The following is a 19,241-nucleotide window of genomic DNA, read 5'->3' as shown; positions in this document are numbered from 1 at the left end:
CCACTTGTATGTCACTTTGGTGAATTAAAGTTCCAATTTATTTCAGAAACATAAAAATCTATTCATTATTCCAAACTTTTGGCCGGCAGAGTATATAAAGAAAAAAAGTGACTATATCCTGCCAAACTTCATGTTTCAATATGAAATACGTCAGCACAAGACAGAAAACTGTGCTCCTCAAGCAATTTCAAAGTGTCATTTTCTCTTTATAAGATCATGGCTGGGACTAACCTGTGGCTTTTTGTGTATTGGTGGTAAACGTTCTCTGTTTGGCATCAGGTTGGAGAAATCAGGGATTATTATAGGGGTCTTCCTCTCTTTAGGAGCTGATTGCGGTTTCACTCTCCTCAGTCTGAGCTCCATCTCATCTGGTTCTGCCCTGAACGGTGAGTTGAAGACCCCTGGACACTAAGATGAGCACAAAACAGCTTGGATAAGCAAGGTGAACAAAAACAATTGTTATGCTTCTGTTAGCATTATGAAGAGAAAGTCCATTTTACTCTAAACGACTGCCCTTAAACTTTGCTGAGAAGCCTTCAAACACATCTTCAGTTCCTCTCTATGCTCTCCCACACCCCCTTTAATAACTTCCTGCTAGCGATGGACTTGCCCCCTCATCTGACTTAGCTCTGAATGCAAATACCTTCCAATGCATTGCTCATCATAGGTATTCATGCAAAACCCACTGCAAAAAACACATTTAGCTTCCAGGAACAGGAACCTACTTTATTCGGTCGACCACAGCAAAACCATTATACTTGTCACCTCCCCTGAATGGACACACATCCATCACTCTGGCATCAGCTATGTTTGCTGGCGTAAATGTCTGCTTGCTAACTATGAGTTGTCTGATCTTAACGTAGCACTTCAGTGAGTCTTGGTCTGGCCTGCGGAAAAATGTCTGGAATAATTTGTCTCTAATCATAGCTTCCTAACAAGTGCTTATTTGTTAGATGCTGTTCCTGTATACTGTATGCTAATAACTTCTGCAGGTAATACACCACAGTAAGGCTCCTCACTTGGGTTGGATAGTGTAGCTTTGTGTGTCACATTGTGGGGGGTACACCACAAACTCCCAACTTGCCTCGGACTTACAGGTAAAGAGCAATGATGTTGAACCTCGTACTGAGGAACTACATCTATGTCAGCACTGCCACTTTTGTCCAGCAGAATTTTCTCTGGTTAACGATGAACCATGGGAGACCCATCCATTTCACTGAGACAAGGTCAGACTGTGGGAACATAAGTTGCCCCGTGTAGAGACACACACAGAGAGAGAGAGAGAGAGAGAGAGAGAGAGAGAGAGAGAGAGAGAGAGATGAGAAAAGGTGGGAGGGAGAGTGGAGTGTTGAGAGAGAAAACTCAGTTTAAATTCTGAGGTTTGCAGTTTAAATGATTGACCATTTTTAGATGCGTTTACAGAGCTGAATAATGTGTGTGGTTATACGTGCTATATCAGGGTTTTTTAACATTTACAGACTCCCAGACAACCCATGGACCTTTTATTTAAAACACTGATGAAAATTATATCATTGGTTAAAGGTGCACTCAGTAATTTTTGTGTCTGTGCTGTCTAGGACATGGGCACTGACACCTAAGGACATGGATGCAGCATCATTCAATCACAAGAGATTTTAGTAACTAATGCCATTGTTAAACAATTACTGCTCACAGTCAGCCATGAATAATTTAATCAATAAGTGAAAGTATCCAGTAACAGTGTGGTAACTGAGATGAAAAAAAGTTGTATTTGGCTGGTCATGTGATCTTAACATGACAACTCCCATGAGGGGACTAACTCCATGTAGAACAAAACAGCTTTTATAAGGTTACTGATATGACTGGAATCTTCATCTCACTAAGTGGTCATTATTTTATATATATGTTTAAAAAATGCAGTTAATTTCGAAAGGAGTACAACTTTTTATTGAGGAGAAAATTAATGAGTACCGGTACACCATTCTTCATTCAAGCAGTTAAAAATGTTTAGCAAATTCTATGTTTGATATCTTTCATACTGTATAATATAATAAAAAAAATGGCTCAAATAAGTGCCAAAAAAAGTTTTTTACACAGTAATTACAGAGTAACCACAAAAATGACTGATGGTAAACTAGTCAATCCAAGCTACCCCTCTGCTATCTCCCTCTAAAGCATATTTTAAGTAGCATGTGGTCACTTCCATCTGTTGTCCATTAGCTGATGCATATTATTTCTTGATTTCCTCCCTCAGACTCCAGGCATCTGGCAGTAATGTCCTCTTGCCCTGTTTGTGGTGTAGCTGGCACTAAGCGTCCAGTGACCAGAGTAGAAACATGAGTATGACCCATTGCAGGGTATCTGTAGGTATCAGCTCATCCGATTTAATACTTTTTTATTCCATTTTCAAGACCTTTTAAAAAATATTTAAGACTTGCTTCAATCAGTATCAGGGTTAAGGCATATACTTCCAAAAAATGACACGTTGCCAATGCGAGAGTAAAGGGCTGGTTTGATATTGTATGCCTACTGTGTGTATTTTATGCAGTAGTTCTTAAAGTTCATTACTTAAGCTTATGTTCATTACTATACACAAGGTAACTTGACTGGATGTAATTTAAAAAACGTACATAAACACCCACAAATACATGACTTACATGACCACAAATTGCCCTGCATTATTGACACTACCAACAAGCTTCTTGAACTAGTACAAATCAAATAATATATGATGTCATGCAACAAATGAAACTTTTTGCTTTATCTGAGCTACATTTTTTCTATATCGAGGAACATTGTTTGAAAAAGCTGGCAAATATCTTCGTTCAACCTGAATGAGGTGCTTTATAACTGTTCTGAAATGCCACATAACTTCAGCCTGCAATTAATTAGTTGCTGTTTATTTATTTCCACCAATACTGCTATTCAGTTGGCATAATAAAAAGCAGTATTTACCAACATATATTTTTATTAAAACATTTTTGTGAATTAACAGTATGTTAAAAAATTACAGTACAAGTTTACAAAAAATTTACAACTTTTTTGTAAACTATTTGCATAATATTTTATTATATTATTAATAATTTTATAATTGTGGGTTACTTTCAAGTTTTTTATTATAATATAAAATTGATTTATTATAATTTTGAGGATTAGATTCATTTTGTTTTTATATAATAGTAATATATTTCTGTAGTATTTAACTTGGAGCTTTTATTTTGGCAGACTTGGAGCCTTTATTTTGGTGGAAAGGGCAGTGTTTATTTATCATTTTACATTGTTCCTAATTTCATCTCCTTTTCTGTGATACTGTGTAACGTTTTAAGGTTTTACTTCAGGCCTTCAGGACAGCCGATGGAACAGCACCCTCTTTCTTTAATTCATTATCAATTCATTCATATCTAAGAATGAGCGACGCATGTTGGTTCCATTGCAACTAGCCACAAAGTCGCTCTTCAGATCATTAATATTCTCTGTTCCTCAGTGGTGGAAAGCTGATATCAGATATATTCTCCAGATATTACAAACATAGCTGTTTTCAAATTGCATATATACAGTGTTTAATATGTACAGTTTTACCATTATCTATGTAACAGATTTTAATACTCAAATTCAATTATTTGTATTATTTTATAAAAAAAGATTTTGAATATAAAGTTAATTTCACCATATCCTTAACTAATCTGTGTTGTGAAATATTTTATGAACTTTTTACTCTAATTCATGTTCACATTCATTTCAAAATTAATTATTTCAATGTAGTCAGACGAGATGTCACCAGCATCTCGTCTCATTATCAACACACACCAAAGATGAGTGAGAGCACAGAACAGCACCGGTTACAGCTAAAAATGCACAAATTGGGCGAATTCCAAATGGCATTTTTGCATCCTTAAAGGGCAATGCGGGAAGGGGACACCACACTAAGCAGTGTTTCAAATGAAAGTGAGCAACTCAACCCTTCCACAAGGCCGTTAGCGAAGGGTACATGTGATTGTCACTTTGAAGGAAGTAATTTTACCATTTATGATCACTTGACCCTGGGTGGCGTGTCCTCTGGATATATTTTAAAGCAAGGTTGTCGATCAGAATATATTACACGTTCAAACACTTGGGCAAGCGCTATAGCCCTTTCATAAAAGATACTTCTCCTCCTCCGCATTTTACATTCGTCTTCATACATAGACAGCCACAAGCAGAGAGAGATACTCCAAAAACAGAATCCATTTTTTCTAAACCCTGTGGTTTATTATTATTTATTTATTATTTAAACCTCTCGTGCACCACATAACTTTCAGCAGGAAACATTCATTCATGTATTTTATATACATTTATGTACAGATATATTCCTATTATATATATATTTAACAGCAACAGTAAGCAATTTAAAATAAGACACAAAGGCAATGTTTGGAGAAAAAAACCATTACAAAAACTATATTTTTAAATAAGAGAATCTTGTTGTTAGAAAATCTGAGCTGCATCATCATGGTAATGTTTCTGGCGAAGATAAAGTGGAAGTGACATATATGTCTTCCGTTACTCCCTTCATCAAGGGTGTTCCAAATGGCCATACTATAGACACGTGTGCCCTGCTCCCTCCAGGGTTCCGACTTCAAGGGCTCAACCCTTCGGAGGGAGTAGGGCATATGGATGCTAACTTCCTTTTGGAATTTGCCCATTGTGTCACACTCCATCATTTGAGTTTGAAGAAACATGACTTTAGTTTAAGCTTTTAAAATGATGCCACTGTTATCTTGAAATTCAAACAATAAATGTTGTATTGATACTCTTTAATGGTGCCTGTGACAGATTGCAGTAGCTGGACATTCAAACAGATTAGGGCACAATGCTCTTTCTCTCCACCTTATAGCACAAAAAGAACACGATTGAAACTCTGAGGATATGTTGAAAGGTATGGTACAACTTACAGAAATGTGTCTTCTCTCATGTAATCACCCAGTCTGTTAATGTTGAAATGACAATGGAGAAAATTAATGGGGAATATCTCGAGCCCCGGAGCAGCACTCACGGGACCAGCGCATATGTGCACTGAATGAACATGTGAAAACCGCACGCCCACTCAACACTATTTTCTGCTATCTGCAGGCATGAAAGGTTTTTATTTGTAAGGTTTTCATTCAACCTTACGACACAAGAAATAAAAAAATACTTCAGTTATTGTCATTTAAACTTATTTTTTAATGGCCTTATTTTTCACCAAATGTATTTAATACCTTTTAATTCTTTTTAATGACCCGCAGATCCTCTGCGTTGTGGCAGGGAGTGAACGAGATGACAATAAAAGCATGAAGGAGAGCCCACAAAATGAAATATCGTCTCGCCCTGCACTGCTGCTAAATCAACAACGGCCAGAGCACTTCATCATAATTATCAAGACACATTATAGCCAGAGGGACTTCTGTATATATAATATATATATATATATATATATATATATATATATATATATATATATATATATATATATATATATATCAGCGAATGATTGCAGCATTTAGGAGATAGGAAGGCCTATTGTAAGAATAAATACTGTAAGGTGCTTCAAACTCTGTACAAATGTCATATACTGTATACTGTATATTTTTTACTTAAAAAAAAAAAAAGAATCATATACAGTAGGATATATACACATGTTCTCATTGAGTCCCATTCATTAATAATTATATACAAGTGTTCTTGCTTATGTTCAGCAAAAAGGCTCACATGACAATTTTTTTCCGGATTCATAACAGGTTCGTAGTCACCATAATTTGTTCTTTCCCTCGTTCTAATGTCTGCATATGTCCACAGTTGGTAATTTGCATAATACATGCCCAAACCATCTCTCACCTGTACAGACATTTGTCACTTGGTGCAAACTTATTCTTAGGGTCCTTTCACAGTTGATTTGTTTTTGTGTCCATCCACATTGTTTTACAATTGTTTTCCTTTGACAACATGAGCTAGATGGACGTCTTTGAAAGTTGTGCCAGCGTTTTGCACAGATGCACTGTTTTTTAGATACCTTGTCATGTTCTATCTTCCTCTATTCATGTCACTGCATCGTGTTATTTAGCCTAAACAAATGTTCAGTGTGGACGGCAAACTGACTTCACTTGGAGCTTGCCTAAAGATGTGCTCTCACCCAAGAAAGTGCAGCAAGGTCTATAAGTAAAGCCAAGTGGCATTATTAAAACAAGTTAGCAATAAGCACCATTGATATAGATAGGGGCATAACTTTGATCTTACTAGCCCAGGGCAAAGAACCTGTCGGGCCCTCTCCTTGGGGAAGGGGCAGCAGTAATTTTTCATCTCCCATCTGGTACACAGTAATGTTTATGGTTCCTTTTGGTCAACCATCACAGGCCCCATCTCACCCTGGGCCCTAGAGAGCACACTGCCCTCCCTATAGTTATGCCCCTGGATATAGGCCTAGACGACATGTCAACAGCTAAATTTGAATGCGGAACCTATACAAGATCAAGCTATAGCACACATATTATTTGTTACGGAGTGACTATATGCACTAGGTGTAAATAGCGCCTGCACACACAGTGTAGTTATTTGCACTCAACTAGTCTGGTGAAAACATAGAAATTAAAAACAAACTGCACCCCCATCTGTTACTTCAATGGTGTAGTGCGTAAAGATGGTGTAGTTGTGTATTTTTCGTATTGACAGACTTACTTGATTCCCCCTTTTGTTCCACTTTTCCCTATCCTGTTTTCTGTCTCTACTTTTAATATTTACTTTAACTTTTTGTTGACATTTACACTTAGTGTAGGCTGCTGCCTATTTATTACTCTGAGATAGGTATGGTTAATGAATGAGATCCATTGATTCAGTGCTCACATGTTTAGTACTCAGGAGGAAGTGGAGTCTTTGAGCCTGGATGTTTTTCTCCTGTTCCTCTTTCTCCAGTGCGATCCTTTCTCGCTCTCTTTTCTGGAGCTCTGCAAATTCCGCCAGATCTCTCCTGGGAAGCAGAGAACAGTACACATAAACCCACAGTTTTTCCAACTCAGACATCTGTAAACTCTCTTCTCAGTCCCAAAACATTCCCTGGTTCAGACAATGTTCAATACAATTGTGGACTGTTCAAGAGAACATAATAGAAGAAAATATTGACAAAATGATGACAATCTGAAATCTTGTTATTATTTCATACTGATACATATCAGACTACAGTATTTCGGATATAGAGATGAAAAACACAAGGGACTATATAATGTGTTGTCTAGAGTGTGTGCATACATGCATTGTCCTTTTATGTTTAAAGTTCTACCACTTATTACCTTGGCTCGAAGGTGAAAACTGTTCATGTCTGTGCTATAATAATTTAATATATTGTAAATAAGTTACAAGAGGGTATGATGTTTCGTAAACAGTCATGAAAAAAGCCTATGGAAGCCATGTGTTTAACAGTCTTGAGTGCCTTACTGCTATCATACATTGGTTCCTACTTAAAAAAAAATTAAGGACACAAATTTCCAATAAAATGTTATTCTATAAAGCAAATTAATTACATGCCCTCCTTTTGCAAAAGTGTTACCCATTTAGTCCCTGACATAAAAGACTGTTGCAATGCAACAAAAATAATGATCCACTATAGATGCTGCACAGTAATATGGTGATTAAAGTTGTTTTTATATAGTGGATTTTAACATGACTGGAATGCTGGAATGACCAATCAGCCATCATGATCACACGGTGAGTCTGCATGTTGTTTCCGAGATTTCCCATACCCTAGAATCAGCCACATTATACTAACTACCAGACATTTTTGCATCGGCTCCAGCATCTTTATGTTCCCTTGTGGTGTGAACAGAAGCACGTTAAGTCACAGTGTGGAGACCCAGGTTCAAATCCCGGTTGAAACAAGGTCATAATCGTTTAAAAAAAAAAAATCTGTTGCATTTTCCCCTCCAACATTACATTTTACTAATGTTTAGGTTTGGGCCTTGGGATGGGGGGTACAGTTTATAAAATATGCATTTCGCACCTCTGTATTACAGCTTGTACAGCTGAAAACAACTCGCTTAACAACTTGCTTTTGGCACCTCTCCGTGGATATTACACCCAGAAAATGGAGCACACACATGCCCTTTCTTCCAAGAACACTTACCGTTTTGGCCACTGGGGGCAGTGCTTCACATTTCGGTAAGCACAGCCCGATAAATTGGCTATAAATGTCAACTTTCTGTTTTTCATTTAACTGTGTGATTAGTTTGAATCAGCATCCAGCAACTGAAACAATACGTTTATAAATTGTTAAATATGTCGAAAAACACAAACTGTTTTATTGCTTAACAATTCTCCAAACAGATTCTGTTCAGCAATACACACAAACAAAATTGTCCACCAGATTTAAATATGAACAGAAAATGCACAAAATACTTAAGTCATATTTACTTTTACATTGTTATTGTGTGTGTACTCTGTGTACTGACCTTTGAAAATCAGCACACTTGTGGTGAATTATTGGCAAATTATGTTGCGAATTATACCTCTCCAAAAAAATCAAACAAGAAAATAAATCAAATATAGAGAGTAGCCTGTGGGTGTGTTTTAAATTGTGATCCGAGGTTCCAGTTCAACACCTTTCTGACCAGCCTCAGTTTCTTTAACTTGGCATCTTGCTGTCTTTGTGACCTTTGGTAACCTATATCTCCAACTTATAAATTGCACTGTAGTGGACAAAAGCCAACTAGATTTGTTACCGTGGAAGGGATCTCGATCTGTGTCTAAGGAAAGGCTGGGGAAACACATAAACCTCATTAGTGCTGATGGGCCAGTGACCTTTGTGTGTCCTTAAACAACACACAGCAATAAGCACCCAGTGCCCACTAAATTGGATCCATTTACAGCAGAACTCACCAGATGCTAATAACCCATACTTATCAATAGTTATGCATCATTTTAAATACTGCACTGTTGAAAATAAAAGTAATTTATGAGAACAAATTATCTGTGATTATTACAAATGACTTCAGTCTCCCTGATAAGTTAAAGTAACACCTTTGCTTCTTTTGTTTGGGCAGTAACATCTTCTGTTTGTCAAAAAGGATTAAAGGGTTAGTTCATCCAAAAATTATTTTAAGAGCACTAGCGTTAAGCGCAATTCTTTAAGTCATTAGTGTAAAGTCAGTGAGCATCACCATTCATTTTTGGTATATTTGTGCAAGCATACACTAAGTCTAGTCAAAAGTAGGTTTGGTGAAATGGCTAATAGGCTGGATCAAGTGCAATTTAATTCTGAGGTTCTATTATATGCCCTATTATATAGTCCATTCCTTGTCAAACACCAGCAATATAAACAAAAACACATTAATAAGACGTGTGTAGTGTAAATGGACTGTATGCAATGAATTAGAAGAATATAAATATTTCTATGACAGTGACATGCTCCTTTTTATAAATATAGAACATTTTATTTTCTTCAGGTTTTGGTTGTATGTTCCGTTAAATTATACAGAATGCAGGTATTATTAATAATTTTCATCTACTGACACAAATTATGGCTAATATTAACAGTGATTGTATCGGCACACACTTCACTTCTACTTCTAGATTTTCTGAGTTTGGACATGACATTTACTACCACCTTCTGGTGGAATCTCCAAACTGCAAATGTAGGGACTGATTTTAGACTTTGCGCTGAAAACAGACCTGCATTTGAAACATCTTAGTGCAATTACCAATTTCTCAGGAAAATAGAAAACTTAATTAACATACAATACACCCACAGTTTGCGCACATACACCCACAGATAGCTCAAACACTTCTACCCACACCCACTTCCACTTTGCTCTGGCACAAAAATTTAGCATAGAAATAGCGCGCGTACAAAAACTGGACAATACATTGTGTACTGTCATTGCACGCAGCGCTATGCTTTGCACACTTACAAAATCAGAGCCAATAATATTAGGGACTGGTGGCCTCTGTCACTATTCACTTTCATTGCATATTTTTATTCTTTTTTTTTATACATTGAAAGCGAATGGTGACTGAGGCTGCCATTCTGCCTAAAATCTCTTTTCCTGTTCAATGGAAGAAAGTCATACAGATTTGGAAGAGCAAGCTGATGAGTAAATGACAATAGAATTACAATTTGTAGAATTTCAATCTCTTTAAATGCCTACTTGAATTGGTTTTGAAATTCTTGGTAATAAACTTAATGCAATGCATGAATTAGATAAAATAAAATGTAAACAAAGCAAAGCCACTTATGAAGAATTTAAAAAGAGACAAAGGATGATTAATTAGCAGAATTTAAATGCTTTTAATGTGGAAAACATCAATATCAATTTGCCCATAAAATGGTATTTGGTATATTTCTCTGTAATGAATGCAGCAATTTGTGTGATTAAGCATATGCATACTGTGGCCTGTGTATTTCGGAGTCTTGCTTTGATCAAAGACCTGCCCTAAATACAATATGAAAAATATTAAATAATGCCTGCAGTTAAGAAGTGAGTTTCACAGATGTCCTTGAAAGGGACAAGCATGGGGAAAAAGTAGCCTAAGCAATGGGAGTCCATAAATTCCCCGCTTCCAAAGAGTTAAAGATTTGCCATGCTCAAACATTACAGAGAGAAATTTATCTGATTATGGCAGTAATAATTACCCAGCTGTTTATTACAGATAGAGAAATAATTCATGCAGGCAATAGGCCATGGTGGCAATGACACTCCACATTTAGTAAATATGCAAGCCGCTCAGTTCTAATTACTCAAGCCAAGAGGAAGCCCTTATTAAGTGGTGGAACTTTATGAGTCTTCTTGACAAGTGATAAATTGTTATATTGCACAAACTCTTGGTGTGGAATTGCTGCAGTGAACAGGGGTCTTGACTTCATTAAGGTATGCAGAGAAGGACAACTGAATGAAGATGGACACTGGAACATGGCAGGCCTTCTTGTCAGGCTACAGCTAATGAAACGACACAGATCCCCTTGGCGGGGGTTTGGGCTGCCCTGATGCAGGCGGTTACTGGCCGCCCTGATGCAGGCGGTTTCTGGCCTCCTATCATTGGCATGCCGGGCTAGTCAGCTTGCGCTAAATGGGAACCATTAGGAACATTTTTAATAATTTATTCAGGCACGGGAGCTGTACGGATTAAAATCCTGGCACAGACACCTTTGAGGGGTGACTAATCAGTCAGTGGGTGATCCTGAGCCCAACATGGAACAGATTGTCAGAATCAATGCAGTGATCTTTCACTTCACATCTTTGATGGATTGATCATGACCTCAGAAGCATTACATACACAATTAATGCACTAACAGATAGCATCTACAGCGAGACAAAGAGTGAGTGGAGAGAAAGGACAGACCAAAAGACAAAGGGACATTGTTAATATATAGGCCTAACAACCGGGTATTGAAGACCTCACTGAGCCTGTCACCCCATGCACTTAGTAAATCAAAAAGTTTTATTGCCACAGAAATGAATAGTACTTTTGACAATTCAGTTTAAAATGATCTAAACTCACATGAGATAGAGACTCCAGTCATATCAGTGGCCTAATAAAAGCTCTTTTACTTCACAAGGAGTGGGTTGCCTCATGGGGGCCACTACGTTGAGATCACATGACTGAATACTACTAATTTTAACTTGATAACCCCTTATTATTAAACACTTCCACTTTTAGGATAAATGAATCTCGGCTGACTGCGAATGTTTTTTTTACAATGGAATAAGTATCAAAAACATTAATTACATATTTCTCAAGAAAATAGCCAACTGCGCTTTGCGCCACTTCATTAACACACAATACACCCACAGATAGCCCAAACACTTCCACTTGTGCTTTGAGTGGGCACGAACATTGCGCTTAGAATAAGTGCACATACTATAATTGGATATGACTTTGCGTGAGTCATTGCATGTAGCACTGCACTCTGTGCACTCGTTAAAATAGAGCCCATAATGTTAGAGACTGGCAAGCTCACTTCCATTGCATTTTTTTTTTTTTCATACAATGAAAGCAATGGTGACCAAGGCTGCCATTCTGCTTAATATCTCCTTTTGTGTTCCATGGAAGAAAGAAACTCATCCAGATTTGGAAGTGACTTTGTCTGTGTCTTACATCTCTATCAGGAACTAAATATTAGCTTCACCAGAAACATCATATGGAGAAAAACTGAAACAAAAACTTCTGTTTTGAACATATGTGAAACAAAATGCAGCACAGGTGGATCATTGTTTTTACAGAGCAATGTGTTTAAAATGTGAGTCATAGGTTAGAAACCCCATTAAATGAGAACATTTCCATGTAAAGTGAGGCTGGAGCAGGAATGAGAAGGGAGGGGGGTAGGATTGTTGGGAGTCAGTGATCCAAGGAGCACTTAACAGATTTACATTTAATTTTAGCTAGACCCTTAAGATATGTTTTCACTAAATATATCGGTCACATTAAAACAAGTGACATTTATCAAAAATAAAAGATGGCATCTTCCATCGGCCCTGAAGCAGGAATTTTTGATAAATGTGAGGCCATCTGCAAATCATGGGATGATTTTGAATTTCATAAAGATATTTATTTTCAAGTAACCAGAAGCAATTTTTGCATGGCATGCGGCTAATTCATTTGTCTTTAACATGCTATTAAATCCATGACATTCATTTGTCTTTGCAATAATTTCAGACAATGGTCATCTTTAAAAACACCCATCTAATGAAATAATATATGCAATAATTAGTTTTCTTGGAGCAGGTTATATATGATTTAAATTAATTTACATTAAAGGAAACCTGCTTTCATCCTGCGGCATATTAAATCCTGCGAGTTAAATGATGATGATGCAATAATAACTACTTCAATGTCTAACAACCATAATAATACGTTCTTACCTGATTAGATCATTCTTCCTTGCCACTCCCTCCAAATACCTCTTGCGTGCATAATAATTGTGTACATACTTCCTAACATAATAGCCCCGCCATCTCTGCTGTATCTGCAAAAAAGTGAGTTTTGATTATGATGACTTCATTATTTCCATTTTTTCTTCTTCTTTTCAATCCGTAACAAAAAATGGAGGCTTTGACTACCCTACAGTATATTATAGACTAAAAAAAAATTTTTTTTTTCTTTTGGGGTTAAAAAGTCAAATATAAGGCAGAGCGAATTAAAGAAGTAATTTGCTTCACTGTCACTTTAGAGCTTGAACTCACTGTCACAACATAAATAATTACAACACCAGCCAGTGGTACAGTGACAGCATCACTGAGGGCTTGAATCAAATAGGACAGATGTACTTCAGGCTAATTAGGTGCTTAAAACAATATCAGGTAAAATAATAATAATAATAATAATAATAATAATAATAATAATAATAAAAGGCAAATACAATACAAAACAAGAATTGCCATTGATCAGAAGTAAATATATAATTTTAACTAAAGTAATTGAAGGCTTGGATTAGGAGTTATGCATATTGCTCAATTAGATCTAACACAAATGGGCCTCCCACTGATTTCTATTAAAAGGCTAACATATTGGACTTTGGTAAAGAGAATAAACACTTTATAAACATGAGACCTAAAAGAGGCGCCATGCAGTAACTGCCATCATTTTTTCATATGAGCATTTGAGCCACAACTAATCATGGTTAAAGTTTTTATTATAATAACTTGAAAATGAAGATGAAAAAGTAGATCAATCAAATATTAATAGTTGGTCTTGTGGTCAGACATTGAAATATACAGTTGTTCGGTTACACTTTACAATAAGGTTCCATTTGTTAACATAGTTCATGATACCTAATGCGTTAACTAAACAATTAACAATATACTTTTAATGTATTAATCTTTGTTAATTTTAGTTAATAAAAATACAGTTGTTCATTGTTTGTTCATGTTAACTAATGTTGTTAACTAATATAAAAAAATGGAGTGTTAGCAGTTGTAAAAATCATGTATATATTTATGTAACTATTGTACAGTGGTATTTATAAGAAAACACACTCAATCATTCATCATGTATCCTATCCCATGAAGCTTTTCAAACTTTCTGGAAAGGACAACTGACAGTCCATTTCATCCATTCAACATACCCTGTGCTTGAATCAGATCCTTCAATTACAGTTTTCGCAGGCGCTCTTTCTTTCTTTCTTTCTTTTTTCTTTAGCAGATTTTTACATTACCAGTGCTTCCCGGACATAACACTCTATCTTTTACAAAGGCTATAAAGCTGTCTGTGCTGTTGAAAAGCTTCCGTTTGTGTCTAAGTGATGACAGGACCTTTACTCTCATATTCTGTGACCCCTGAAAAGAGGTAAAGCTTCATGTTTCAAATTAGACTCACATAACAGAACTGGAAAAAGAATACTGGGTGGGCCCTATAGATTTAACACAAAACATAAAAAAATTACTTCCTCAGTTCACATTTCTTGTGATGTCCAAACATCACAGTAGAAATAAGCAATTCTCCATTGAATTGCAACACTCTTTATTAAGCTTTGAAATTTTGTAAGACTTAAAATCATTTAAAAGTTTCACCTCAGGGAAAAACAACTGTAAAACTAAAGTTTCAATGAATACCAACAGCTCTATAAAACTGCCAATGTATCACTCAAATATAAACCTGTTTGATTTATAGGCTGTGAAATAGAGCAGGCTGAACTGATATAGCTACTGTTTTTACAATAGCAGAACACATAACGGATGAAAAAATACTGTGACAGAGTCTTGCATAGTTGAAAAGAGTTTTGTGATAAATCTGTGGCTATTTATTTATTAATTACTTCATTTTACGTGTTAATATATACATGGAGCATGTTTTCTTTCATGTATAAGGAACATTGTTTTCCTTCTAATGTATCTCCTCCATGGAAACACATAACAGATGTCTTTGTACTGTCACTACTACATATGTACAGTATATAAACACTACATCAATTGTATCTTTAGCTACAGTTCTTGTGATTCACTATGTTATATTTTTGGTTTGAGTGTTAAAAAGGACCAATATGAGTCTGTTATATTTCAATTACTATCAAGTACAACAAACTCTTAACCAGAAGAAATGTGATCAGTTAAAATGATTTAATATATTTAGGAATACTTTGATTTTAGACTATACTTTTACTTTAAATGTTGATGCAGTTATCAGGCACCGGTACAATCTTTCTGCGAAATGCATACAAATCAAATGTGTTACCCACTGACTTTTCATTTGGTAAATAACAAGAGACATATTTACCTTGACAGCCATCTTATTGTAAAAATTCATCTTCATGATAAAATATGCTGTCTGTGAAGAGAGGGAGATAGCATTACATTACTAGGACCTCTGATGTTTTCCCAACATGTGAGGAATAAAATACTCTTTATACATAATACATAAAAGTCATGGAGACACAGCAGTAGATAAGAGGGTGGAGTGGCAAGTCACACTTTGTATTGAAGGGAATTGCCTGTTCATAATACATAATACGGACATGGCTAGGAAAATCTATGGAAGTCACACTGGCAACTAATGGAGATTTATGAAGGTAAAATACTCTTCACAGAGTTTGATAATCAATGGAATTCTGCTAATGATTAACCAACTAACCATGGTGTAGAGTATTCACAAGACAAAAGGCTATGGCTTAAAAACTGCTCTACATTAAGTAACCAGATATGCACCTTTTTTTTTTTCTTCTAATAGAGAAAAGTTCTCATAGTAGGCTATGATTTATCATCCAATAAAAAAATAAATACTCCTAAGTATAATTGAGATCTCAGTCAAGTACGTTTCCTATCATGCAAAATTTCCCTTAGTGTACAGAGAGTAAATCCTAAAAGTCTTGAAGAAAATCCAAAACAATGTGCATTTTAGAAAGACAAAAACTATTAAGTTGCCTACTGTACTGTGGGTAATGATGTAATATACAGCAACACATGGTAACAGAGACAACATCACGTGTCTGAACAATTAGGTATAATGTAAAATCTATTACCACGATCCCTTCAGCTAAAATTTTTTTATAAAAAATACATACTGAAGATAAGGAAAAGAGTAATGATTTATTGGCCCCTTTTAAACATCAGCTAAAAGGATTCATGGATTGAGATAAAAGCATTCCATTGTTAATCAATACGGATTGTCAAATTACAAACTTACGTCAGAAGTATGTAAGTCATGGCATGCTTGTTAACTGCTAAATGTTAATGAGGGTTATCATAACATAATCAATATTACATGTCTCCACAACTTACCTTTACCCTTTGTCTGAACAGCTCTCGTGCAGTAAATCCACGCCATATTTTCTGTATCAATGTTGCATTCTTATGAAGATGCCTAAAAACATATATAGAGCAACATTTAACAAGCTGCAAGTATAGTATTGTATATTAAATTTATTTTAATCAAAACCCTTTCACTGAACGTCTCTAAACCCCCTTTTCCTGAGTGTCCCTACGGTTGCTCTTTCTTAGAAAACTGTACATTTGCATTCATCATTAACCAACCTCTAAATGCATGTCTATGGCATCTCTGAACTCAACATAGCCATCAATTTCCAAAAGACCATTTATAACAAAAAAAATCAATGCGTATAGGGACGGTGGCAACCCTGGAGCTGCACTCAAGTAGCCTAGATTGCGACTAATTAGCCACTTAACACATTGATCAATTAACTAAAGTAATCTAAATTAACCTACTGTCTGGGAGTTTGTCTGCTCACTACACAGAAATATGTGGAGGTTACACACCTGTACATTGGCTAATTCTAATATCCAAAGAGCAAATGCATAAGATTTAGGATTTGATGGCAACATATACAGCGATTATCTGGGTGGAATTATATGACTGTCCTCATTAACAGATTTGTCTCTACAAAATGGATGTTATACTAAGTTAGTATGAAAACAGCTCTCTGGCACATCCTCTTGAATTAATTGAATGGACACATATTGACAGATAGAAATGTGTTCAAAAGAATATAGGTGCATCCCAAACCACACACTTCTGCACTATTCTAAGTCCTTCTGAAGTGTAAGTAGTGCGAGTAGTTTACACTGAAAATGCAACAAAAAAAGTGTACTATGAGTAACCAGATAATGCATTTCTTTAACCATCAAAACAGAGTTTGGCATAATGGACACTTCATGCACTCAGTGATCATGGGTTGCCGTATGTAGTGGAAGGGGGAGAGTTACCTGGCTGCATTGCTGGCTTAACAAAACAATTGTAAATAATGGAGAATGTAGCAACTAGCAAAACTTCAGTGAAGACATCACTTTTCAAATGTAATTTTAATGCTTCACCATCACCCAATGCTGTGTGAATATGGACGTTATTTGAGATACAAGAGTTGAACTGAGGAAGCTAGGGGCAAAACATTGCATGCGTTTGAAACGTCATTTCCGTCAACAGTATAATGGCAAATGCTTCCATGTAGTAAAAAATAAAATTAAAAGGAAAAGTTCACCCAAACATGAATATCAATATTCAACTGAAATATCAATATTCAACTCTTTTTATTTATTTTTTTTTACAATAAATTATCCTCCCAGTCAGTAGTTGGCGATATGCACGAAGAATGTCATCACCAAAAACAAAAGAAGAACTCTTAGGAGATAAGAGTGTTCTTAGGAGGGCTGGTGAAAGTAGACATTCATAGAAAAAAAGGACTTAAATATTGATCTGTTTCTCACCCATGCACGTTTTTTATGCTTTCACTGCTCTTACGGGGGAGCAAAGTGGCACCCAAATATTAATTAGGTTATGCACAGAAAAATATTATATACAAAACCAGAAAGTTTGATAAATAGTAATTCCTGATGACAAATTCAAGCACTCAAATAAATATTTCACATAATTAATGTGATAACTTTACAGCTCTAAATCTGCTACTGTCTGTCGTGGTACACGACCATAAATGATGAGTGCATTTTCATTTTTGGATGAATTACCTTTAAGTGTTCAAATTGGGACGATACTATACTTCCATACACAATCCATAAAACATCCATACACAACATAGCTGAGTGCATAGTGTATGTTGTAAGTGCATAGTGCATCATTTGGGAACACACAGCTTCTGTCTTACCTGAGGTATGCTCTAACTTGGCATCCTCTGAACCATCTCTGAATTTTGACTGCAGCCTCATTCTCCCTTTGTCTGTTTTCCTCAGCAATCCTGTTACATGGGGAGCTTTGATTAAATTAATTAAATATTTGAATTGCTCGGTGTTTGTGATGATATCTTTAGTAGCTTTACGTCTACTGTTTCCATTGTTTTTCAAATATTGTATTGTTGTATATCGTGAATACGCGAAAGACTTAGCGTGGAAGACACTTGTTGACATCCTCATCTCAGATCAACAGATAGAGAAACAAAACAAAAACATACATGTTTCACAGGTAGCAAACTGAATAATTTGCATTATTTGATTACCTATTTTTTAGGAAATATTGCTCTTTGATATTTTCAAGGTGACTGAAAAGTTTCTCTAGTCTCGCCATGTTTCCTGGAGTTTATGCGTGACCATGACAACGGAAGAGTCCATAAATACTAGCACGGGGAAGCGCACGTGACTGTCAGAGTTTGAATGAATAGTACACTTGGCTATTGAAACGCGAGAGTATTTACAGCGAAAGAGCGGAAATTGGCTTTGAATAAACTTGACGCGATATCGGTATGAAAATGTGCTCTTTTCCAAGTTCTTAAACACATTACTCGACAATAAATCTCTGTAGTCATTAGTTCTTTTCCGGTAGCTGTTAAGAGCTACTGAACGTCAAAAATTACCTTCAATTTGAACTCCCAGGTTTGTAATTATTAATGTATGCAAATATTTATGAAGTACATTAAATTAAGTAACGATAACAATTTACGATAGTTTATTTTACAAAAACTAAAAATACTAAAAACTAAACAAATACTATTTATCTTTGTGATTTAGTTTTGATATATTGTTAACTCGTTTGGTAGTATTAAGAGGATTTTACATTAGGATGCTTTATGATATTTATATAGCTATATATGTACTTTCTTGTCTGTGTACCAATTGCTTCTAATTACTGATGAAACTATTTCAACAACAAAAACTTTCAAGTTACTAAAGTAAGGCCATATGTTTGATTGGATAAATTAATTGTTTCAATGTGAAAAAAAAATAAACAAAAAACATGCTTCATAACATCTTGCCACAAGAGAAGTGTTTTTGAAAAAGAGGCAGAAAAAAAATCAACTGTGGTACTCCGTATAGATATACAAGCAGATTCAAGGAGTCCTGCAAGTTCCCAGCAATACAGACGGCACT

At 35.7% G+C, this 19,241-nt stretch overlaps 1 protein-coding gene across 1 annotated transcript in view; it reads right to left on the bottom strand.

Moving 5' to 3' along the window:
• The window catches only part of spata17 (spermatogenesis associated 17), a 54,623-nt gene extending 36,157 nt beyond the window's left edge, over nucleotides 1–18,466 (bottom strand). Inside the window, exons 1-7 of the mRNA XM_052154218.1 lie at nucleotides 18,374–18,466; nucleotides 18,026–18,115; nucleotides 16,191–16,272; nucleotides 15,190–15,240; nucleotides 12,840–12,943; nucleotides 6,835–6,958; nucleotides 232–408 (exon numbers count right to left, since the gene is read on the bottom strand). Of these exons, the coding sequence (XP_052010178.1) occupies nucleotides 232–408; nucleotides 6,835–6,958; nucleotides 12,840–12,943; nucleotides 15,190–15,240; nucleotides 16,191–16,272; nucleotides 18,026–18,115; nucleotides 18,374–18,441 (696 nt within the window). The 5' untranslated portion in view covers nucleotides 18,442–18,466. The remainder of the gene's footprint in view (nucleotides 1–231; nucleotides 409–6,834; nucleotides 6,959–12,839; nucleotides 12,944–15,189; nucleotides 15,241–16,190; nucleotides 16,273–18,025; nucleotides 18,116–18,373) is intronic.
• Between the last annotated feature and the right edge of the window lie 775 nt (nucleotides 18,467–19,241).

This window comes from Xyrauchen texanus, chromosome 22 (genome assembly GCF_025860055.1).
Source record: "Xyrauchen texanus isolate HMW12.3.18 chromosome 22, RBS_HiC_50CHRs, whole genome shotgun sequence".
NCBI classification, from domain to species: Eukaryota; Metazoa; Chordata; class Actinopteri; order Cypriniformes; family Catostomidae; genus Xyrauchen; species Xyrauchen texanus.
Note: the sequence above shows the minus strand (reverse complement) of the source record. Positions and strands in the feature narration are given on the sequence as shown.